The sequence below is a fragment of the Fukomys damarensis genome, unplaced genomic scaffold, assembly GCF_012274545.1.
Source record: "Fukomys damarensis isolate Sample0158 unplaced genomic scaffold, DMR_v1.0_HiC HiC_scaffold_23, whole genome shotgun sequence".
NCBI lineage: Eukaryota > Metazoa > Chordata > Mammalia > Rodentia > Bathyergidae > Fukomys > Fukomys damarensis.
The window spans coordinates 24,501,442-24,525,888 of record NW_022900935.1 but is presented as its reverse complement, the minus strand read 5'-3'; the positions used below and the strand labels follow the sequence as shown (position 1 = coordinate 24,525,888).

At 44.5% G+C, this 24,447-nt stretch overlaps 2 protein-coding genes across 17 annotated transcripts in view; one reads left to right on the top strand and one right to left on the bottom strand.

The window, feature by feature from the left end:
- The window catches only part of Armh1 (armadillo like helical domain containing 1), a 40,115-nt gene extending 23,415 nt beyond the window's left edge, over positions 1-16,700 (bottom strand). For 4 of the 15 annotated variants that reach the window (XM_019205393.2, XM_033767928.1, XM_019205394.2 and 1 more), the window contains exons 1-4: positions 16,360-16,700; positions 3,774-3,878; positions 3,309-3,413; positions 1,413-1,640 (exon numbers count right to left, since the gene is read on the bottom strand). In XM_019205393.2, the coding sequence (XP_019060938.1) occupies positions 1,413-1,618 (206 nt within the window). In that variant the 5' untranslated portion in view covers positions 1,619-1,640; positions 3,309-3,413; positions 3,774-3,878; positions 16,360-16,700. The other 11 variants (XM_033767919.1, XM_033767923.1, XM_033767918.1 and 8 more) reach the window with 11 other exon arrangements.
- Positions 16,701-16,840: 140 nt separating this feature from the next.
- Tmem53 (transmembrane protein 53) overlaps positions 16,841-24,447 on the top strand; it is a 34,321-nt gene continuing 26,714 nt past the window's right edge. The window contains exon 1 of one of the 2 annotated variants that reach the window (XM_010610137.3): positions 16,841-17,028. In XM_010610137.3, the coding sequence (XP_010608439.1) occupies positions 16,956-17,028 (73 nt within the window). In that variant the 5' untranslated portion in view covers positions 16,841-16,955. The remainder of the gene's footprint in view (positions 17,029-24,447) is intronic. The other variant, XM_010610138.3, reaches the window with a different exon arrangement.

Below are 24,447 nucleotides of genomic sequence, written 5' to 3'. Positions count from 1 at the left end.
TCTTGGTCATTTTGCCTTTGGAGAAGGGCCAGAAACTTTACAGTACCAGGTCTGGTGAATGAGGTTGAGGAGGGTGCACCATAATGTTTTTACCAGCCTGCCTGCCTTTTCCACTGGATGCCACTTGGCAGCAGCAGTCACCACACTGTCGATCACATTGTGTAAAGACACTCATGAAAGAAGACTTCCAGAATGGTTTCAAAAGTGTCAAGAACACGCCAGGGATTTAGCTCAGTGGAACAGTGCCCGCCTGGCAAGTGCAAGGTCCCGAGTTTGATTCTCAGTACAAAAAAAGAGTGGCAAGAATGGTGAGATAAGTATGTTCAAAGTCAGGGGAACAAAAAACAAAAACAACAAAAAAACAAAGCCAAGGAAGTATTTTGAGAGAGAGGAGATTATTGGCGATATGTTTTTCCTGATACCGGGGATTGAACTCAGGGCCTTGTGCATGCGAGGCAGGTGTGGCACCACTGAGCTAAATCCTCAACTGGCAATACTGTAATAATTTAAAAATATTACAACATTTGTTATATATTTTGATCAAATCTCATGGATATACAGTCAGATTCCAGAGGGAAATTTGGAGGCTCCTCCAGCTGGTGTGGTGTGCGCATCCTGACAATGGATTCAACTACTCAGGGAGAATCTGAGCAGAGACGAGGATGTGGGTGGAGTCTCAAGAAACATTTAAGGGAAGGCTGAAGAAGAGAAACAATGGACAAAAAGAAAGGAGAAACCAAGAGACCTGGGATCACAGAGAGCAGAGAGAGATGGCAGAGATAGGATCGCTGACAAATGCCACTGAGAGGGCACGTGTGAGGAATGAGGATGGAGTCACTGGCCTTTATGACGAGAAAACCAGTGGTAACCTTGGCAAGACCTGCACCAGGGGAGTGAGGGGAACAGAAACCAGAGGGCAGAGGGCAGGGGAGAAAGCAGGGGAGAGGGAAGGGAGCCAGGGAGCATCAGGATCCTTCTCAGCATGTATCACTGTGATGGGCAGGAGCTGGGTGAAACTAAATTTCGAGTCAGTAATTTAATTTTATGTTTTACAGTAGAAGAGATTTCTGCATATTTGCTGATGAAAAAAGCTGGTTACGAAGTGATGGAGAAAGCTATAAAAGAGTAAAAATAAAGCCTCTAAGGAGATGGGAAGGGATTCAAGTATAGAACAAATACAAATTAGTCCTAGACAAAAGGAGTAGCTACTTCAGCTCTGATGGGAAGATGGGCGGGGAGATGGGAGGAGAGAATGACAGGAAGTCAACAGTTTTAAATTTTGGGATATTTTTATCACCAGGTGTCCTGTTCTAAAATATTAGAAAATCAGGGGAAGAGCTCCTTCAGCAACTTTCTTTTTTCTTTTTGGAAGATTGCTTTTGTTTGCTTTCTTTCTGTTTAGCAAAGGATACGTGATTCTAAGGTAGGTGGTCAAGCGTACGAGGAACAAGCTGGCTCCCTGGGAAAACTCCTGCTCCAATTCAGGGCCGGTCTTGCCTTGGTTGATTTGAATGAAATTGTCAAGGATGTGACCCCTTGCGACTTTGCCAGCATTGTCCCACTCTTGTAAGAAACTTAAAAGCCTGCTAATTGCTGCCTGCTCCTTTATAGAAGTCATTATCAACGAATCCTGGGGGTAGCTACAGAGGAAGGGAAAATAGACAGGTTACTAGCATGTTTAGAAGCATGCAAATCCATCCTTTCATGAATATTGCTTTTCTGCTGATTAGCTGGGTATAGTTACATGCAAAATTCACTCTAGGGACAGTCAGCTGCTACTTGAGCAATGAGGGTTACAATGGAATTAAGAACATTAAGGTAGCTGGGTATGGTGGTACATGCCTGTCATTCCAGCTACTTGGGAAGCTAAGCTAGGAAGACTGCAAGTTCAAGGATAGCCTGTGCAATTTTTTTTCTTAATTTGTTGAGTTTTTTTATTATTGAGTTTATTGGTACTTTTTAAAGTATACAGTACAGTTACATTCATCAAGCCTGTGCAATTTAATGAGACCCTGTCTCAAAATGAAAGGCTGGGGGTGTAGTTCAATTATAGAGTATTGCCCAGCATGCATGAGGCCCTGGGTTCAACCCCTAAAACCAAAAAGAACATAAGGTAGTAAGTTTTTTTTTTTTTTTCCGAAGCAGTGTCTTACTATGTAGTTCAGGCTAGCCTTGAACTCACTCACTGTGTAGCCCATGCTGGCTTTGAACTCATGACAATCCTCCTGCCTCAGCTTCCAGAGTGCTGGGATTATAGGCATGCACCTCCACGACAAGCTAATGTTTGTTCTTTTCTTTCTTTCTTTTTTTTTTTTTTTGGTACCAGGTATTGAACTTGGGACCTTGCACTTGTGACAGGCAGCAGAACCACTGAGCTAAATCCCTGGCCCTTGTCTGCTCTTTTTAATAAGGGTTTTATTGTTGTTTTGAGACAGGGTCTCACTATGTATTATAGGCTGGGCTCAAACTTGCGATCCTCCTGCCTCAGCATCCTCATGCCTGGCTCAAATATCTGCTCTTGAAGAGTTAAAAGCTTTCCTGGTGATGCTAGCATTTGAAAGACCACAGTATCAAGCTGAGAATGACCATGCTTACTAAGAACCTGGCCTTTCTTACAGCCTGCTTCACATAGGGTCAGAGATTTGGGGTCTGTAGAGATCTAGCCCCCTCCACCTGCTAAGATAAAATGCTCCTTAACCTTGTACCTAGGGTTTTACTCTAATTTTTCAAGACAACTTTTTAAAAAAGTTAGTGGTAAGAAAAAGTTCCTATTCCATAGTTGGATTAATGGGCTGTGGTTTGTAGGAGTCTGTGTCCTTGGGAGAGTGTTTTCAGTGGGGGAGGGAAGGTTTAAAATAAACCCGTTTTCCAAAAATAGTTGTGATTGAAAGTGTTATTATCCATAACAAATGTTAGTGCTGATGGGAGAGAGGCATGTGTGATTCTTTTGTCTACAAGACAAGTGAAAGTCATATTTCACATTATCATGGGGTTTTCTGTGATTTACAGAATATTTGTGAAACATTACTTGCAGGGGCTATGATTGATATGGAGAGAACAGCTTGTGTGTAGAGGAGATGTGTATTTCACAAAGACTGTTCAACATGAAATTTACAGTCCCATAAAGTGCTTCTACATCTTTGCCAGAGATCTAGTTAAAAGGACTTTACAGTCTGAAACATCCTAAAATTGATTCTAAATTAACGTTTCCTCACATGTATTTGAGATATTGATGGGCCCAGCTATCAGAATTTTATTAGGAAGTAATAACGTGAGGCATGAAGAGACAGACACACATACATACCAACCTCCACGTCTCTCAGAGGTCACTGGATGTGCACTCTGGAAGGGCGTCGGGGAAGGCAACCCCAAGATCCTGTCTGACTTGAGAGTGGGGTGAACTGCACACCAACCTAAACACAAATGACCAAAGCCTGACGTGAAATGAAGCCATCAATCACTGTGAATGTCACGATAGTCCTAAACCTGAGAATACTTTCAGAGGCCATGGCCACCTCCAACAGCCAACCGGGACTCAAGAAAATGAGGGTGAGTGGCTGCTTTAGACCTCAGTGAGGAGGTGGGACATCAGTTTTGTGAGGCAGGCATGGGCACCACTGAGTTTTTATTTTTTTGTAGTATCAGGGATCAAACTCAGGACCTTGCGCTTGTGAGGCAGCCACGGGGACCACTGAGCTAAATCCCCGCCCCATTAGCTTTGTCAGGATGGACCCTTTGTAGGATCAAGACTCAAAGTGAAATCAGACACGCACCCAACAGTTCCAGGACACCAGGGCAGGAAACTCTAGGCAGAACACTCTGTATTAAGCCCTTGCCTCCAGGATTCCTTGCATCTCAGTCTTTCCCTAGTTTTGCAGCTGGAAAAGAAAAACCAAGAGGCAGCTTTCAAGGTCACAGTGGTGCCAATGCAGCTGTAAAGTAATGATGGCCCATCAGGTGGCTCTGACTAGGTGCAGTGGAGATGTGTGGCAGAGTGGAGAAGCACAAGGTTTGGAACCAGACTGGCTTCAAGCCTTAGCTCTGTGACTTGCTACTTCGTAAAAAATTTAAATAGTACCTGTCTTATCAGACGCTACCTTCCAGGCTCCCTGCACAAAGGCAGCCACAATCAGCCCTCTTGACTTCTTGGCTGTGGCTTCTGCTTATACTGCTTATACTGCTTGCTGTGGGCTGAATCAGGGCTTCCCCAGTTCCAGCTGTTGAAGTCTGAACTCTTCAGTACCTCAGAATGTGACTATATTTGGATACAGGGTCTTTAAAGAGATAATTAAGGTAAAATGAGGTCTTTAGGGTAGGCCTTTATCCAATACATCTGGCATTCTTTTGAGAAGTGCTTCTCTCATGTGATTCCCAGACACACACTGAAGGAAGACAAGGTGATGACAAAGGGAGGAGATGGCTCAGAGGCAACCAGCCCTGCAATGCCTGGATGTCGGCCTTCCAGCCTCCAGACTGGGAGATAATCAGTCTCCACTGCTGAAGCCGCCCAGTCTGTGGTGGCTTGAGGGCACCACTATGACTTATCAGCTTTAGACAATATTTACTCTGGCAGTTACGGAATTAGTTCTCTTGTATGACTCTATCTCCCCAATTTCTCTCTTCTGTCCTCACAGTGTAGTTTCCTGTAAGTTACAGTTAAATCAGCAGTGTTTACATTATTTACCAAGTAAACTCTTCGCTCAAATAGTAAACTATTACATCTTATTTTTTTCTTGGTTTTACCTGGAATTAATCATCTTTTTGTTTTTTTCATTGAGTTCTAAGTACCTGGGGTTTTTTTTTTTCCTTCTCAAAGGCACCAAATATGCAGCAGCAATTTTTCTAAATGTCCAACCCTTAGCTGACCAGTTCCACCTCTTCCCTGGAGACCTGAGTTGCACAGATCTTGGTTTGTCTCCTTTAGCTGCAGGTCACTGCTCATTAAGCCTGGTATACAAATGTCGTAGGGTTTCCTTTTGCCATTTTTCTTTTTTTTTTGGTACCGGGGATTGAACTTGGGTCCTTGTGCTTGCAAGGCAGGTGGCGGAACCACTGAGCTAAATCACTGGCCCCATTTTTCTTTTTTGAGACAGGGTCTCGCTATGTAGTTGAGACTGACCTGGAACTTACTACGTAGCCCAGGCTGGTCTCGAACTCACAGTGATCCTCCTGCCTCAGCCTCCCGAGTGCTGGGATTACAGGTGTGAGCCACCACACCTAGCCTCCTTTCGCCATTTTTCTATGCTGTATCTCATATCTTCCTTTTTGTTTTACTCCCTTGTTTTGTTGAAGCACATTCTCGAGTAGTTTTGTGTGTGTGTCCTGGAAGGCCTGGAACTCTTTTTGACCTCATGTCGAGGAGAGACTGGGTGTGTGACTCTGTTAGAAGCGAGGTTGTCTACCAGTTGCTGTTGTTGATGACAGGTCTGATGTCATTTTGATTCCTGTGCCTTTGAAGGCTTTTCTAAAAGTGTACGATGGTGTGCCTTGGTGTAGGTCTTTTTCATTTAATGTACTGAACTAGATCCTTTCTGGGCTTTATTCCTTTTTTTTTTTTTTTGGTACTGGGGATCGAACTCCAGTCCTTGTGCTTGCAAGGCAGGCGGCAGAACCACTGAGCTAAATCCCCAGCCCCTTGCTGGGCTTTAAATACTAGCTGCTGTGTTCTTCAGTTTTTGGAAATTTATCAGGAAACAGTCTTTTCATCAGAGAACTAACAAATTTAGTCAATGGAGGTTATTTTTCCCTCTTCTACAGTCACTAGTATCTACAGGGGGAATGGGTGAGATAAACACGTGGCTGTTGGCCCCCTGGGAGGGGAGGAAGGAGCCGGGCTCTAAAATGTCAATTTTTCCTCTATTCCTCAGTTTTCCACCCTGTATATCATCCCTGCCCATCCAACTGCTTGAAGTCCATGAGGATAGAAGCCTCCAGGGTCCAATTTCCTTCATCTTATGCAGCTAAGGGCTTGGAGTGTTGCTCACCTGCTGAGGGTGGGCTCTGGAGGGAGGCAAAGTGCTCTGTACACAGCTGTCAGCCGATGCCTGTGCTCAGCCCACACCTTCACTTTTTACCTTTTCTGGTTACATGATTCCAAGCACTGGGCCTCCCCAAGGTTAAAGTTGGGACTGCTTCACTTCCTGTCACATTCTTCACTTAGTGTTGAGCCAGTTAACACTCACTTGCATTCTACCTTCCAAATATTTGTTGAATCTATGTATTGTTGCCTCTTTTCCCGAACTTTGGTGACTTCATATTTAGTTTTATGTCACTGAGGTTTGTAGAAGCTGGGGGAGATAAAGGGCAGCAGTCATGTTTAATCGAGAGCCCATTATTATTTATTTTTATATCAACTCTCCTTCAGTAAAGAGAATCTCTGAAGAGTTTGTAGCAGTGGCATCTGTCCAGTTTTAATTCTTTGAAAGTCTTGCCTCTCTGTGGCAGTAGGATGGGATCAGCCTGAGGAGACTTGGAAGGCTGTTGCTGTAATCCATAAGGGGTTAGGGTGTAACACGAAAGTGGTGCCAGTGCCGGTGAAGCTAAATGCCCTGGTCTGAGGGCGAGTTAGGAGTATGACAGGCAGAACCCAGCAGCAAACATTCAGATAAGGAGAGCAAGGGACTGCTCTAAGCCCAAGACAGCTCTCAGGTGATTAGGAAGATGGTGGCCCAAGCACGAACATTAAGACAGCACAGGGCAAAAGCTGGGTGTGGTGCTGCATGCCTGTAATCCCAGCATTCAGGAGGCCGAGGCAGGAGGATCGCTGTGAGTTCGAGACCAGCCTGGGCTATATAGTGAGTTCCAGGTCAGTCTCAAGTACATAGTGAGACCCTGTCTCAAAGAACCAAAAAAGAGCCAGGGATTTAGCTCAGTGGTTCTGCCGCCTGCCTTGCAAGTGCAAAGACCCAAGTTCAATCCCTGGTACCAAAAAAAAAAAAAAAAAAAAAAAAAAAAAAAAAAAAAAAAAGACTAGCACAGGGCAAGGGACAAGGGAGAGGAACGTTAAGTTCATCATGGGATTGGACTCAGTCTCCTGCACGTGCTAGGCAAGTACTCTTATCACTTATTGGGAAATGGGAAGGGAATGCTCAAATGTAAAGGGGAACAAGAGAGGTGGGAGGAGGAAAGAAGGGACAAGGAAAAGAGAGAACAGAAGGAAAAATGGAAATAAAGTTTTTGTAAATAAGGAGGGGAAGAGGGGTCAAAGGGAGGGGGGAATGGGAGGAAAAGAAGCAAGATATATCATATACAGGAATAAATTCCCTATGATGAATGTTATTATTATGTATATCTAAAATGTATCAATAAAGGTTTTGCTTCAAAATAAAAAAGTACTCTATCACTGAGCTACATTCCCCAGCCTATCTTTTCCCTCCCCTCCCCTTCTTTCTTTCTTTTCTTTCTCTTTCCCTCCCTCCTTCCTTCCTTTGTGCCAGGGATTGAAGCCAGGGCCTTTGCACTGAACTACATCCTCAGTCCTTTTTATTTAGAGATCATCTAAGTCCAGGCCAGGCTTGAATTTGTTTTTCTCCTGCCTCTGCCTCTGCCTCCCAGAGTACTGGGATTACAGGCTTTCACTTCTTCCCTTAAACTGCCAACCCTAACACATAAATACAAAGTCTTTCTGAGATTATTTGTCCCTCAGTCTTCTACACTTCCTCCTTTCTTCATCTCTAAGTTTCTCCATGAGCTCCCTTTGGCCTACAGAATAAAATCTAAACTCAAGATGACATGGCAGGGATTTCAAAACATGGCCCTGCAGGGCATGGTGGAACACTCCTGTAACCCCAGCATTCTGGGAGCCTGAGGCAGGAAGATTGCAAGTTCAGTCTAGCCTGGGTAATTTAGCAACTCAGTAAAACACCGTCTTAAAAAAAAAAAAATTAAAAAGAACCGTAGCTCAATATAAAGGCCCTGGGTTCAATTCTCAATACAAAACAAACAGCCCAAACTAACCACATTTCCAGTCAATTCCACATAACACAGACCTTGACTTCTCCTTTCTCCAGGCCTTTCCATGGCCCTCTGTGCCTCTCAAGGCTGCTCTGCCTTCAGTTTCCTTTTTGCACTTTGGCAGATTCCCTGCAACTACTAGGTGTTCTCAGTACTGCAGTCCCATCTACCTCACCTCTTCCTTTGCTGTGCCATAAAATTTAACCTTTTTCCCATTCTAGAGTATGAGCTCCCCAAGGGCAGAGGTTGCTCCTCTCTGTGTCCCTGGTGCCTGGCATAAAATAATTGTTTAATAAATTCTGGGTGAGAGTGTGGAGATCAGCCAGCTCCTATTTAGATGGTTATGTCTGAGTGTCCATGATATGTAGGTCTATAAAGCTACCAACTTTCCAAAGCTGCCATGTGCGGAGTGGCACAATCTCCATCCAAGGAGGCCAGTGCAAGGTCTATGAGGCATTTTACAGCTATGACAGGAAATAGCAATGTCAGCAGTGGTGTCATCTTTGGACACTGAGGACAGGGATTCAGTGCCATGAACGGTCAGTTAAATTGTAATTGGAGTGAACTGTTCTTCTGCAAACCATAATGTTCTTTAGATGCAGCCAAATGGCATTCGAGAAGGGGAGAAAATTTTTTGAAATGTCAAGGAAATTATTTCCAATTTGGTGCTCACAACCAGAGACTCTAATGATCAGTGGAAATGAGAAGCAAACAAATTAGCACTAATGGAAAATGGCTTTTGGAAAAGAGGATTTAATTTATAGTCAGCTGATCATGGCATGCAGCATGCAGTAAAAGTCAGCGCCACCAGCTTGATCTTAAGAACTGGAGCACACATGGAATGCCAAAGAAAAATGTGCGGATGCCATGTTTATTGGGATCTCTCTGTAAGTGGCAGCCAATTAAAATAGTCATTATTTTACCTTGGAGAGAAAATGGTGTGAAAAATCAAGGCACATGAAATTAAAATCCAGATTAGGAACCATGGTCCAAATTGGTTTGTGGCCTCCTAACCTTGGCAAGGTCTTCACAAGGACAACTAACCTACTTAGTCTTCAGCCAGAGTGGACTCTGTTTTTAATTTCCTCTCCATCTTCAGAAGTGATTAATAAATCTGGACTCATCTATAAATCATTTCTATAGTGGCGAAATGGTTCTTTTTCATGCATGGAAACTAAAATCACAAAATCTCAAAAACTCCAGCTCCTATGCTAAACCAAAGGTCCTTAACAACAAGGGGAGGTATTAGATATTGAGAGGTCAATAGATCTTGTTTCTAAATTTTCCAAAGAGGTTTTTCCCCCTAAACACACACACACACACACACACACACACACACACACACACGTAAATGAAAGAAGTGTTGAAGGCATGGGCTGTCAGACTGGCTCCCTGTACCCGCTGGCCTCAGAAACAGGTAACAGTTACTATCTCATTGTTGGAGGTTTTACATGCAGGGAGAGGCAGAGTCTTTCTTCCTGGTTACCTAGCTCTGCTTCCTCACTCTCAGGCCTCCATTTGGAGACAAGACTATAAATTCAGTCCTGCTTGGCTCCGTGCAGATGAGCTGTGAGAGACTGTGACATGGTGTGAACGGCAGGATGCGCTTACACAAGCCTGAGGGGAGCAGCCTCCTGCACGTCTCGCCTACTGCTCCGAGGCTATAAACCCGGACTGCATGCTACTGTACTGCATACTCCAGGCAAGTGCAACCTAATGGCAGGCATTTGTGTATCTAAACATGCATAAACATAGAAAAGTACAGTAAACATAGGGTAGGGGGGCTGGGCTTGTAGCTCAATGGGATGGCACTTGCCTTCATATGCTCGAGGCCTTAGGTTTGAGCCCCTATACTGCTCCCCACCCCCAAAAGCTATGAAAGATAGAAATGACAGAGCTGTACAAGGCATTTGTCATGGATGGAGGCTGCAGGACTGGGAGCTGCTCTGGGTGAGTCAGTGAGTGGTGAGTGAGAGTGAAGGATGGGGACATTTCTGCACACTACTGTAGATTTTACAACTAGGCTACTCAATTTCTTTCTCTCACATGCTTTCTCTTTGTTTGAGTCAGGGTCTTGCTATATATAGTTCAGGCTGGCCTCAAACTCACTGAGATTCTCCTGCCTCAGCCCCCCAAGTGCAGAGATTACAGGTGTGTGCCAACACACTCAGCAGTACTGGGGATTGAGTCCAGCTCTTGTTTTTTATTTTTTATTTTGAGACAGGGTATCGTTGAGTCTCTAAGTAGCTCAGGCTGCACTTGAACTTGTAATCTTCCTGCCTCAACTTCCCAACATACTAGAATTACAGATGTGTGGCACCATGCCCAGCTATACTACATTTATAATAAAATATTTTTCTTTCTTTTTTGCTTTGTGATACTGGGAACTGAACCCACGGTCTTTGTACTGACATCCTCAGTACATTTTTAAAATTTTGAGACAGGGTATTACTAGGTGGCCCAGGCTGGACTTGAACTTATGATCTGCCTGTGTCAGCTTCCTACAGTACTAGAATTACAGGTGTGTATCACCACACCTGGCTCTTATTTAATAACAAATTACCAGCTGGGCACAGTGGCACACACCTGAATTCCCAGCTACTCGGGAGACTGAGGCAGGAAGATCTCAAGTTTGAGGTCAACCCAGGCAGGGCAGTGAGATCCTGTTTCAAAAGAAAAAGAAAAAAAAAGATTTGGGAATATAGTTCATCAGTGGAGTGCTTACCTAGCATGGGTTAGGGCCTCTGTATTTGTCAGCTTTTCTGGTATTGGGACAAAATACCTGACATCTACAAATTAAAGGAGAGGCTTCTGAGGCTTTAGTCCATGGTCAGCAGTTCCAAGGGGGATCATCATGGCGGAAAGGCATGGAGGAGCAAAGCTGCTCACTTCATGGAGCCTGGAAAGTAGAGTAGAGAACAGCACCAGAGAGGAAGGAGCCGGCGACACAGTACCTGAGGTCACGCCTCCATGACATACCCGGATTCAAGGGAAGTATGCTTTCTCATTCCCCACGCATCTCTCAAGCCAATGGAGTTGACAATCCAGTTTAACTGTCACAGCCTGTGTTCAATCTGCAGGGCCCAACATTAGGGCCTTGGTTTGGGTAAATATCTCCCAACAGCTCAGGGGTTAAATGCATGTTCCCCAGTCCACGGTGGTACTGGGAGGTGGTGGGGCTTTAGGTTATCAGGGGCTTCCTTGGATGTGGCCACTGGGACTCTGGCCCCTCTCCCTCTGCTTCCCCCCTGCCACAAGGAGAGTGACTTTCCAGTTGCATCCTTCCCACCAGTATTGGTCTCACCACAGCAAACCACTAAGGTGACCAACCACGGCCTGAGAACTCTGAAACCATGAAGTCAAGTTACCTCAGTTTATATATATAATATATATTAAAATATTATATATATATTTATTTATTTATTGGTACAGGGGATCGAACTCAGGACCTTGCTTTTGTGAGGTAGGTGGTGGTACCACTGAGCTAAATCCCAGGCCTCTCAGTTTATAGTTTATATGATGGAAAGCTGAACAACATGCTTAGTTTACTGTTACTTTATAAAATCAAGGTTTGAAAACTATATTTTTTTTGGTTTTTTGAGACAGGGTCTCACTATGTAGTTGAGACTGATCTGGAATTCACTATAAAGCCCAGGCTGGTCTCGAACTCACAGCGATCCTCCTGCCTCAGCCTCCTGAGTGCTGGGATTACAGGCATGTGCCACCAGGCCCGGTGAAAACTATCTTTTTAAAAAATAATACTTAGCTTAAAATATACATTAAGAAAAAATGGAAATAAAGTCTCTGTAAATAGGGAGGGGTGGAGGGGTTGAAGGGAAGGTAGGGGAATAGGGAAAAAATAAGAACCAAGATACATCATGTAAAGGTACAAGTTCCCAATGATGAATGCTGTTGTATTGTATACCTAAAATGTACTAATAAACTTAATGAAAAAATACACTAAATACCTGTATAAAAACATTTTCTTGCTTTATATACTGTTTTTTTAACTTAGAAATTTATTATTATTATTATTATTATTATTATTATTTTACTTTTGAAACACTTTTGTTAAAAACTAATACCTTGTACAGCCTAGGCCTATCACAGAGTCAGGATCATTACCTCCCTATCTTGTGGCACCGGAAGGTCTTCAGGGGAAACAGCACATACAGCACCTCTGCTGACAGCAACACCTTCTGGAGTTCCTCCTCAAGGACCTGTCTGAGCCTCTTGAGCAGGTGTCACTCTTTGCAGAGTCCACGGTGGTTTGCTTGGTTTGTTTAAGGAGGGTGACACTAAATTGTCCAGACTGGGCTTCAATTTGTGATTCCCCTGCCTCAGCCTCCAGAGTAGCTGGGATTACAGGCCTGGGCCATCATGTCCAACTTCTTTTTCTTCTTCCCTCTTATTTATTATAGATTTGTTTGTAAGCAGATAATGCATTATGAACACCCCTCTCTCTTAAAAAAAAATGGGGGGGTACATTGGGGATGGAAGCCAGGGCCTTGCATAAGCTGGGTGAGCACTCTACCACTAACTCCATGTTTCAACTTTTTGTGTGGGTCATACTGGGGTTGAACCCAGGGGCGCTGTACCACTGAGCCACATTCCAAGCCCGTTTTATTTTCAGAGAGTCTAAGTTCCCAAGCTGGCCTTGAACTTGTGATCCTCCTGTGTCAGCCTGCTGAGTGCTGGGACTATAGGCCTGTGTCCCTGCTTTTGGTTTGTTTTCAAATTAATTAATTAATTGAGGGCTGGGGAGTTAGCTCAGTGGTTCCGCCACCTGCCTTCCAAGCGCAAGGACCCGAGTTCGATCCCCGGTAAAAAAAAAAAAAAAAACATTTAATTAATATTTGGTGATACTGGGGATTGAACACAGGGCCTCGTGTATGCTAGACAAGCACTCTACCACTGCACTACATCTCTAGCCCCCCAAGATTAATTAATTGAGACAGGGTCTTGCTATGTAGTCCAGGCTGGCCTTGAACTCACTATGTAGTCTAGGCTAGCCTCAAATCACAGTAAACTTCCTGCCTCAGCCTTCTAAGTGCTGGGATTACTGGTGTGTATCACCATGCTCAGCTTGTTTTTAACTTTTTTTTTTTTTTTTGGAATGGGGAATCAAACTTGGGACCTTGTGTTTGAACGGCAGGTGGCAGTACCACTGAGCTAAATCCCTGGCCCTATTTCCAACTTTTAAAGGAGCTTACTGAGGTCTGCAGAAGCTTCTGCTAAACCAATCCCTGTGAATTTTCTTGGTATTCTTTTTTGTCCTCCGTTGTTTCCTTTTCTCTCGCTTTTTTTCAGGTTTTTTTTTTGTTTTGTTTTGTTTAATGGTTTTTTTGAGACAAGGTCTCACTATGTAGTTGAGACTGACCTGGAACTCACTATGTAGCCCAGGCTGGTCTTGAACTCACAGCGATCCACCTGCCTCAGCCTCCCGAGTGATGGGATTACAGGCGTGCGCCACCATGCCTGGCCTTCAGTTTTATATTTGCCAGATGATAAGAAATTTTCAGTTCAAGAGATTATAGGGTTACTGTCATATATATGGCCCATTTTTGTTTTCGTTTTATTTTTTGATGCCGGGGATCAAACTTGGCACCCTGTACTTGTGAGGCAGGCGGCAGAGCCACTGAGCTAAATCCCCGGCCCTATATGGCCCCTCTTTTACCAAAACATTGTGCAGCACACATTGTAGATATAAACATTCTTCCCCAAACTTCCAGCCCAGCCAGAGGATGTCCGAACCTTCACTTTACTGCAGGGGCATAAGCACTCTAATTTGTCATCTTCTTCTCATAGAATCCTCCTGTCCCTACTCATACTTTCTTCACAGACCCTCCTGCCATCCATCACTTTCCTGCAGATTCCATTTGCCCCACATCTCCCCAGAGACCTCCTTTCCCTCATCTCCTTTCTGTGAAACCCTCTGCCTTCATCCTCTTCCCAGATTTTCCCTCATTCTCTACTCAGAATGCTTTTTTCTTTCCCCATACTCAATTCTGCCCCAACTCCATTCCCAGACCTAACCTCAAACTGTCCCTATAAAATGTAGCTCTGGGTCAAACAGTCTGCCCACCCTCTGCTCACCCCTTCAGGGTTCATCTTTGGCTGACTTCTCCCTCCTTCCCTTCCTAGTCTTCTTTCTCTGACCTTGATAGTTTTCATTTTTGACTAGGTCTCTTTCATCCTGTTTCTCCAGTTCCTCTGCCCATTTCTCCCTTGTGCCCAGAGCTAGCTTGACCTGGAGTTCCACTTCTGCATACCACCCTTGCTGTAGGCAGCCTGTGCTTTACACTCTAGATGTAAGGATCTCAGGGTTGGGTGGGAGGCTAGTGTCTTCTCACCAAAGGCTAACCCAGTTCCTTATTCCTTAGTCATCTCACTCTCATTCTCCAGTGCCGCTATTTCAATCTGTGTCTCCATTTTTTTTGCGGGGGAGGGTCTTGCTATGTTGCTCAGGCTGGTGCTGAACTCATCTTTTTACTTCAGCTTTCTAAGTACCTGGGATTACAAGTGTGCTCCACTTTGCCTGGCTTTTCTTTGCTCTTTTCACCCTTACACAGCATCTCCAATTCCATTCTCACTGGCTAATATCATGTCTTGATTTCACAGAGAAAATAGCAACTGTCAAAGAGAAATTCCCTCAACTTCCTGTCATCAAACTACAATAGTAGTAATGTCAACACACATGCCTCCCTGCCGCCACATACAAATGTCCCTCTACTCTTAAGTGAATTTCTCCATCAATGCTCTGGCTCTCCTTTCTTCTTATTTCAAGGATATCACTTTCCCAACTATCTTATTTTCCCTATAATTTAACCTTTTTCTTTTTGCTGGATCTATGCCAACAGTATCTCTCTGATCTGAATAAAAATCCACCTTTCTTTTCAGCTCTCACTTTGTCTTTCTTCTCTCTCTCTCTCTCTCTTGTTTTTCTGAGACAGGAGCTTGCTATTAGTTCAGGTTGGCCTTGAACTCATGGGAATCTTCCTGCCTCAGCCTCCTGAGTGCTGCGATTACAGGTGTGCACCACCACGCCTGGATCTCTTTCTTTTCTTCAACAGCAAAACTTCCTTGCACGCTATGCAGATGCTCTACCATGACAGTCTAACCTTAAAAGTGTATCTCGCATGCAATCTTTATTTCCTTATCTTCCTATTTACTTCTTACGCCACTGTAATTGGACCTCTGCACCCATCATTCCATTGAAACTGAACTTGCAAAGGTTCAAACAACTTCCTTGTTTCTAAATCCAATGTCTTCCTTCATACCTTATTTTACTTGATTACTCATCAGCTTTCAATACTTTCCTCCCTTGGCTTCTGACACTCCACAGTTCATTAATGATTATCTTCTCACCATCTTCAACACCTCATCTCAAATATCTGTGCAGGCTCATCCTTCTTTACCAGACCCTCACACTTGCATACTTCTCAGCACTCTGCCCTAGGCCCTCTCTTTTTTAAACACACCCTCTGGATAAGCTTAACAGATCTACAGGCGTGGCTGTCATCTACAAGGCCCAACAGACCCCATATTTCTACTTTCAGTTTAGGCTCATCTTGTGACTCCAATCAGGCATAATTCAGCTGCCTCCTTGATACCTCCAAATGGATGTTCAACGGGCACCTCACATTCACCGTGCCCAGAATGGACTCTTAAAAAGCCTTGCTTCCTTCCTCTCCTTCCTGTTGTGTAAACCAGAAAACCAGAAATCATTCTTCATTTCTCCTGTTATATTTAAAAACACATGTCTGAACATTACTCTGCTTAAGGCCCGATGACTCCTTACTGGCTCACAATAAATCTAAGCACTTATGTTCACAGGTGTAAAATGCATTGGATTTTTTTTTCCCATCAGCAAAATCTACCTATAAATTTAAGGCTGAGTTTAACATCAAAGATTCTCCAGTATCTGGCCCTGCTCTTCAAAGGTTTCTCTCATATTAGTCTTTCCCCTGGCCAGAGACCCTTCGTGCAATTTCTTGTACTCACCCCTGACTTTTCCTTCTTTGGGCTTCTCCAAGGAGTCTTTTTCTCAAGTCTCCAAGTCTTTCAAGGCCCAGTTTAAAAACCAACCCCATTACCACAATGCTCTTTCTCTCAGACTCTGAGCTCTTACTCTTCTACACTATTTATTCCCCACATAGAATTAGATTTGGCTTATGTATAATTTTTCTCCCTATCCTGTTAAGATTTATAGTCAGGGCCAAAAGCTGGATCCTCAGGAGAACCCAAGGAGTCTTATTTAGCCCATATCTGGCACATAAGAGGCGCTCATAAATGTCTGTTAAATGCGTGGACAAACGCAAGAAAGCTGTACTTCTTAGTACCTCGGTGCCTCCACAAACAGGGCATTCTGTAAAGTCAGTTTAACACCGTATCCCATTCACCCACCCAGTCAGCCGGAATACGCCTGGACTCCACTGGGTGGAGGACGGGTTGGCACGCGCCGCCGAGGCCGTTTCGTACGGTTTTCTACCTCCAGCCCTTGGAGCTGCGGCTGGTGGAGGATTGTAGAGGTAACTAGACGAGGCAAGTCAAAGGGCACTGTCTTCCGCAGTGTATGATAAGACGCGGAGGCGAAAAGAGACCCTTAGCGTTTCCAGAACACAAGGCTCTTTCTCCGACTCTTCCCTACACAACAGAGAGCCCCGAGGCAGATGCCCTTCCTGATAGGCGTCCCAGCTGACCAATACCTAGTCCGGATCTAGAGAGCGAGCCAACGACTGTGGGCCAAAACGAAGGGGGGGCGGGACCTGGTTGCTATGGCAGAGTAGGGAGCCCGGAGAGGCTCAGAAAGGCTCGGTGGTTGCTGTGGGTGTGTGTGTGTGGGGGGTGTCACAGAGGGCGGCCCTGGGATTGGGCAGTGTCGGGAAGAGGGTGGAGAGGGGGCGGTGGCTGGGCAGTGCCCAGGATGCGCCCAGTTGCTGAGCTAGTGCCCGAGCCAGAGTTCCGGTGATAGGCCCGTGCGGAGGGCCGGCACCTTCACCATGGTCCCGGCTGAGCTGGACTACACAATCGAGATCCCGGATCAGTCCTGCTGGAGCCAGAGTATGAAACGAGGTTTGGGTCCAGTCTTGGGGAGGTGACCTGACAACTCTGTGGGTCGCGCATGCAGTTCAGCTCCGCCCGCCTCGCTGTCCCGCCCCTTTGTAGGGGTCCCGCTGGTCCTAGAGTCTTAGGGGCGCAGAGAGACCCGCCCCCATGGCCCCGCCCCCAACTGTCCTTTCGGAGCCACGCCCCTTCCCTGAGTCTGCTGCTGTGTGTCCTTTTTCCTGCTTTGTCGGTCTGGCATTCTCAGGCGCATTCTCTTCTTTCTGTAGTTGGAGGCTTCCTAGGGTAGGTCCCTCCTGATTCGTTTGTGTGGGTTCGGGCTCCCCACTTCTCGCCTCTCGGTCAATTGAGGCTAGGGGTACACATTATTTTCCCTCAGAAAGGCGGTCTCTTTTTTTTTTTGGAGAAGCCCAGGACTCAGAACCTCTAGCCCTCTCTGCACTTTTTGGCAGTGTCTACCCTCAAGTAGAACACTGTTGAAATCTTGACTCCCTTTCAGTGGCTGAATGACCTTTGGTAAGCTGCCAGCTCCGGACTTGAGTTTCCTCCCCCAAATGAGGGTAACAATAATAAAATCCCTCGTAGGGTTGTTGGTTGCACAACTAAGAGATTATTTGTGTAAAGGATCTGGCATAAAGCCTGATATGAAGTGAGTTTAGTAATTGGTATTTAGGATTGACATCGCCCGCCCCCCCCCGTCATAGCATTGAAGAAAGATGTGTGGGAGGCTCCACAAAATTAATAGCCATTAAAGCAGGCCTGTCTCCATGGCAGTGCCCAAAGAATGGAAAGTTGTCTCTGTTGGGAATTTCAGTAGAGGAGTCTTGGAAGACGGGTCAGCCTGGGCCCCAGCATGTCTCTTGCCTGCATCACTCCAGCATTGCTTTCATGCTTCCAGTCTCACTGTCAGCAGCTCAGCCTCTTAATATTGGTATCACAGTGATCTTAATGCAAGGGTTTGATCTTATCCCAGCTTTTCATAAAATCTTTTAGTGGCTCCTTATTGCCTTCACAATAAATCAAATCTAGAGTCCTTAGCATGGGATTCAAAGTCCTTCATAATTTGGCAGGCCATGTTTATCTCTTTGATCACTGTCCTTCTACTGTGCCATGTGTTTTCTGTTCTGGCAACACCCAGTGGCTTGTGATTCTCTGCATACTTCTTCTCTGCCTTTGTTTTTATTCTTTACTGTGCTGGAGATGCCCTTCCTTTCTGCTGCCCAGCACTGCCCCCTTGCTCACCAGGTAAGGCTTAGTGCAGATGTTGTTTCCTTCATAAGAGCCTTCCCAGACCCCTCTGGTAGTATCTTGTGTTCCTTGGCTGGAGTCTGGGAGAAGGCAGTTCCTTGCTTCACAAAGAACAGATGGCTCTGACTAGATATTTTTCCCTACAGTTGGATCTGTGCCTTAGATGTTTTGGACTTACAGAAGTAAAAATATTAGCCGGGCATGGTGGCGCACACCTGTAATCGCAGCACTCGGAGGGCTGACGCAGGAGGATCGCTGTGAGTAGGAGACCAACCTGGGCTAAATAGTGAGTTCCAGGTCAATCTCAACTACATAGTGAGACCCTGTCTCCAAAAAAAAAAAGCCCACCAAAAAAAGAAGTAAAAGTATCCAGGCATATAAAAATATGGAGACCATTAAGCTGAAAAGGTCTGGAGCTACCTTCTGCATGGCTAGGAGGGCAGAAATTCTGTCTCTGCCTACATGGGCAGCCTGATGGTCTTGGTTCTATCTCTTACTGGTTCTGTGTCATTGGCAAATTGTTGAACCTCCCTTGAACATCAGATTCCTCCACTGTGAGATGGGAATACTAGTAAACTTACCTTCCAGGCTTGTAAGAATTGACAAGGTAGTGGCTGAATGTGTGTGCCTGCCACAGAGGGGGTGCCATGCTAGTGCCTTTCCTCCTCTGGGCCTTCTCCCCTCACTATTTCAGGAGGCTGGGTTTTAGAACTGGAAGACATCTCAGAGGGCCATTTTGTCCTGCATCCCTCTGCTAACATGAGTACATTCCAGTGCTAGCGGCTCTTCCCTGTGGCACATTTCCTAACACCCTGGCCTGTTGGAAGGAACTGGAATTGTTGGAAAGTACTTCCCTTTCTTGAAACATAATAGGCCTTCCTGTCATTTTTGCATTCAGGTCAGCAGTTTCATCCTCGCCTGGATTAGTTGCTGGGGCATCCGAAGTGATTCATGCACAGGCGCTCTTCAGGGAGCTGTGGTTTTGGGGTGGGAGGGTTTATAAGCAGGTGGTTTCAAAATGATGTGGTCACTGCAGGGCTAGGGATTGAGGTGGTGGTTACAACACAGAAAAAATAATCCCTCTTCCTCTCTTCAAGGGACAGCTTTATGACTGCCTCCAGTCTCTCTTCTCCTAGGAAAACACCCGCCTCCAGGGCCTCCCATTGTTCTTCCTTTTTATTTGCTACCTCCTGATCAGTTAGTTCCTTATGACCTTCGCTCTCTTAGCGCATGTCCCAGAGCTTAGTGGAGGTGAAAGAACTTCTCAAAGGTGGCCGGGACACTGTGATCCCTGAATCTGTTTCCCCTCTGCAGAGAGTTCCTCCAGGCTGACATGGCTGAACAGAGTGACAGAAATTGTCTTTCTTTTGCAGTTACTGTAAATGGTGGAGAAGTGTGTAGGATACCCATATTTGGTTTTAAGAGTGGCTTTCCTTTATATTTAAAATCAGTACTACAAGGGCTAGGGATTTAGCTCAGTAGGCCATGCCTGCCTGGCAAGCACAAGGTCCCAAGTTTGATTCCTGTGCCAAACAAGACAAAAACAAAACAAAACAAAAAATAACTACAGAGCCCAGCACTGCTGGGAGTTGACAGGGATGAACGGCTGATCATGGTACTTCAGTCAGATGGAAGACAGCTAAGACTGGGGTCAGTGGGAACCATGGGCTCTGTGGGCCAGGCTGGGAAGCACTGGAGCTTCCTGCTGGGAATCCCACCAGCCACCAGCTGTGGTTACCTATGTTAAGGGTAGTGTGTCTAGGCCTTTGATCTGGAATCTGCCCTTCCCCTAATTTTCTTGGGCCAGTAGTGATTCTTGTGCTCCCTTTCATTTCTCTGGAGGCTTCCACAGTACTGTATTAGCCTGTTGTGGTGCCTTTAAAGGTTTTTACTCACTGTTGCCAGAGCTTGGCAGAGATGAGTTGCCAAATCAGTGAGCTGCCTGGAATCACTTGGAAGCATTTAGGGCCCAAGCTAGAATTGTTCTGACATTAGACCCAGCTGTGCTAACACTCCTCCCCTCCAGAGAATGGTCAGCTGGGCCCTACCCAGGTCCTTTCTGGATTTTTGCAGTGCTGGAGATGGAAGCTTGGGCTTCTCACATGCTTGGCAAATTCTCTACCACTGAGCCACACACCCATATCCCAAAATAGCCTTTTTGAAGGCATCTCATGCTGCAACTTTTTTTTTTTTTTTTTTTTGAGCATCTCACTATGTAGTTCAGCCTGGCCTTGCACTCATGTAGCCTAGGCTGGCTTCTGACTTTTGGTGATCCTCCTGCCTCAGCCATCTGAGTGCTGGGATTACTGGTATGCACCACTATGCCTGACTCAGTGAACATTTTTAACTGTAATTCATTTATAGGATTAATGAGGCTGGGGCCCTGGGGCAGAGACAGGGATCTTGCTTTTAGAGTAAATTGAAGGCCTCAGGTGGATCATAGTGAGGGGAACTGAAGGGTTGTACATCTCCAGACTTTATTGTGAACCTGGCTAGGGTCAAAGAAATGTAAACATCATCTTTTTTTTTTTTTTTTTTGTACTGGGGATCAAACTCAGGACCTTGTGCTTGCCAGGCAGGTGCGGCACCATTGATTCCTAGCCCACAAGCATCATCTTAACCCTCAGGAAACTGTTACTGGCACCCAGGAAACAGTGCTGAGGTCTGGATGACCATGGGGACCCCTGGTGGGAATTGGAGTTTGAAGGGAGGTCTGACAGATTCATGGTGAGCAGCGGAAAGTGCAGAGGTAAGGCCACTGAAGGAGGCCCTGCTCCGGTGTTGATACTGCACGATGGGATCCAACAGATAGATTTCAGGCTCTTGTGTACAACGAGCAAAGCATTTCAGAGTGTACATTGGACATTTGAATGGGCCAGTAGTAGTCTGGGTTCTGGTGTATAATGAGGAAAGAATTGCCAAACGTACACGCAATAGTAGTAGCTACATTTATTGAAGATCATGGGAAGGTAGCAACAGGAAAGGGGAAGAAAAGGGGCCAATAATTCAGGATTTCAGAATTTCAAAGCCAGATATGCTTTTGGTGCCTCCCACTGAATCTCTCACTAGTGCCAAAGTCATGCCTATCTTCTAGGCTTTTATGTTCTGAGTTCCTTTGTTTCTAACTGTACTATTCCCTCCTGAGAGCCCTGGTCCCTGAAAATCTTTTAGGGGAGTTGAAGTTGGAAGTTTTGTCTTTTATAGCTACTCCCAGCTGAATAGGGGTGTTGGCCCCTACCTAGGTGGAGACCAAGAAACCCTAGCCCTGACTGATCTGTGAGTTCAAGAAAATTGACCCCTTCCTCTGAAGATTTCTTGATGAACTGTGGGAGTGGAAACAGGTTCTGATCTTGAGTTATGGTCATCACCAGTAGTGTGATGGCTGTCAAACAAGAAGTAACAAATTTGACTAAGAGATTAAGTAAATAAAATATGAATAGTAAGGCTATGAGAAGTGTTAATAAAGGTCATGTCCAGGACAGTAACCAAGACCCCCAGTTCCATATATTTGATTAGAATATCCATGACTCAAATAGTCTTTCATGGATCTTGGAAGCCAGTTTTTATACTATGTCTCTTACTATTCAGATATATTGACAAAGGAAGCATATTCTTCTTTTAGGGACAAACATAGCCCCTTTGTTTCAGTGTTAGGAGATCTACTCCTCTCTGATGTTTTACAGTCACTGCTGCTAGTGAGTTTATCTGATCTTGAAGGAAGGCAATACTCTGGGCAAGTTCATCTAGGCTCTGTCAAGTTCTTAGGTGATGGTTGATGATAGGATAAAAAATGTGATTAGCTTTAAGGTCGCATGTAGGTATTCACTGTTTATTATCTGTATTAGAGGCCATTTTTGAATAATTCAGGATCACAAAAGAAGTAGGAAGGACTCTAAAGATGTGATCTTATAACTTGGAACAAAGACTTCAAGTATATCAAACAACAGAGTAGCAAGACTAACTGTACAATTTACTTAGAGGTAATAAAATATTTTACTTATCTAGTTTAACAGGTTGGTTGATGTTTTCTTTTTGAGAAGAAACTCTTTTTTTTTGGTACTGGGGATCAAACTCAGGACCTTGCGCTTTTGAGGCAGTTGCGGTACTACTGAGCTAAATCCTCAGCCCCCGAAAAGAAACCTGAGGTTGTCTACTGGTTTGCAAATATATGAAATCTCTCTCCTTTGTTTTCTGATGTCTCAGGCTACTTGAGTTTTATCCTGGAGAGGTGACTCTAGCTATATATTCCTTGTACCTTAATTACAGGAATGGTTAGAAGGGTTGTATAAAGGCCTTTCCATTTTGGGGGTAACTTAGTCCTAGCATATCCTCTTTTAAGATGGCTGCATGTGCATGTAGGGACAGGAAGGTATATTTAGAATATATATCTTCTTGCCCTGGGCAAATTGGAGAGCCTGAGTGAAGGCAATAAGTTCTGCCTTTTGGGAGAAGTCCTGGGTTGAAGTCTTTTTGTTTTAGTGACTTAGGTAGGGCTAACTATGGCATATCTACAAAGACTTTGTTTTCATTTTTTTCTTTTTCTCATGTTAATTCCATTCCCTTCTTTCTTTTCCCCTGCTCCTCCCATTTTTCCTTCTGCTTTGCACCTTTTCTTCCTGTTTCAAATGATCTTTTATACCTTTTAGTCCTTATTTACACTTTCAGTTTCTCACACTAGAGAAACTATTCGGTATTTACACGTGTCCTATTTATTTCACTTAAGAGTATCGCCTCAATGTGCATCCATTTAGCTATAAATGTCTCTAGTTTTTCATTCATGTCTGAGTGCTACTCCATTTTATTAAAAAAAAACAAAACACATTTTCTTTATCCAGTCTCCTGTTGATGGGCAGTTGGGCTGTTTCCAAGTTTTAGCTATCACAAGTTGTGCTGCTATGAACATGGGTGCACATATTTCATTATGGTATGATTCTTTTAATTCTTTGGAAAGATACCCAGCAGGGGGAATAGCAGGGTCAAATGGGACCTCCAATCCTATTTCTTTGAGATATCTACATACTGATTTCCACAGTGGTTGCACTAGCCTACACTCCCACCAGCGGTGGAGCAGTGCTCCTCTTTCCCACGGCCCCGCCAGCATTTGTCATTGGTTGATTTCATGATAGCAGCCATTCTTTTTGGGATGAGGTAGAATCTCAGTGTTGTTTTCATTTGCATCCCTTGAATGACCAGTGATGTTAAACATTTTTTCATGTGTTTGTTTGCTATTTCTACTTCTTTGTCTGAGAAATGTCCATTCATTTCAGATGCCCATTTTTGGATTGGGTCTTTAAATTTCGCAGGTCTGATTTTTTAACCCTTGAATTTTAACAGAGCCCTAATAACCTGGTATAGGATTAGAACTAAGAGATTTTAATGGAAGAAAAGCTTTTGTAAATAAGGAGGGGAAGAGAAGTCAAAGCGGGGATGGGAAAAAAGAAACAAGATATATCATGTACAGGTACAAATTCCCTATGATAAATGTTATCATGTATATCTAAAATATACCAATAAATGTTTTGCTTCAAAACAAACAAACAAAAACCAACTAAGATTTTGGCCCAAGATTATCCTAGGCTAAGAGTGCCATAGAGGCTATTGTTCACATGTAGCTGAGCCAGCCCTGTGTTACTGCATTTAGTTGCTTGGAAAAGTAGTCAACTAGTCAGTTTTCCTGGCCCAGATGCTAAGTTAATACTCCAGTGACTGTTCTCTCTTTTTAACCAGTAAGAGATAAAAAGGCTTAGCTAGGTCTTGGATTCCTAATACTACAACCAGCATCAGGGCCTGTTTTAAGACTTGGAAGGCTTCTTGAGTGGCCACTGTCCATTTTAAGAGTTTAGCTCTCAAATTGCCTCATATCAGGGTTTAGCTTTTATTCCAAATTAGGGTATCTGTATGTGTCAGGAGCCCACCATTTTAAGAAAGCCTGCAATTGCTGTTTAGACTCTGGGGGACCCAGATGGCAATTTGCTTCTGATCTTCTAGAGGACATTTATCTTTGTCTTGGTATTAAAATATATCCCAGATATGTCCCTTTTTGTTGAGATATGTCTGGGCCATGTGTTGGGCCATTTTGTAACCCCTTTCTGTTAGAAAATTGAAACTCTTGGGCTGAGGATTTAGCTCAGTGGTTTTGCTGCCTGCCTCACAAGTGCAAGGTCCTGAGTTTGAACCCTG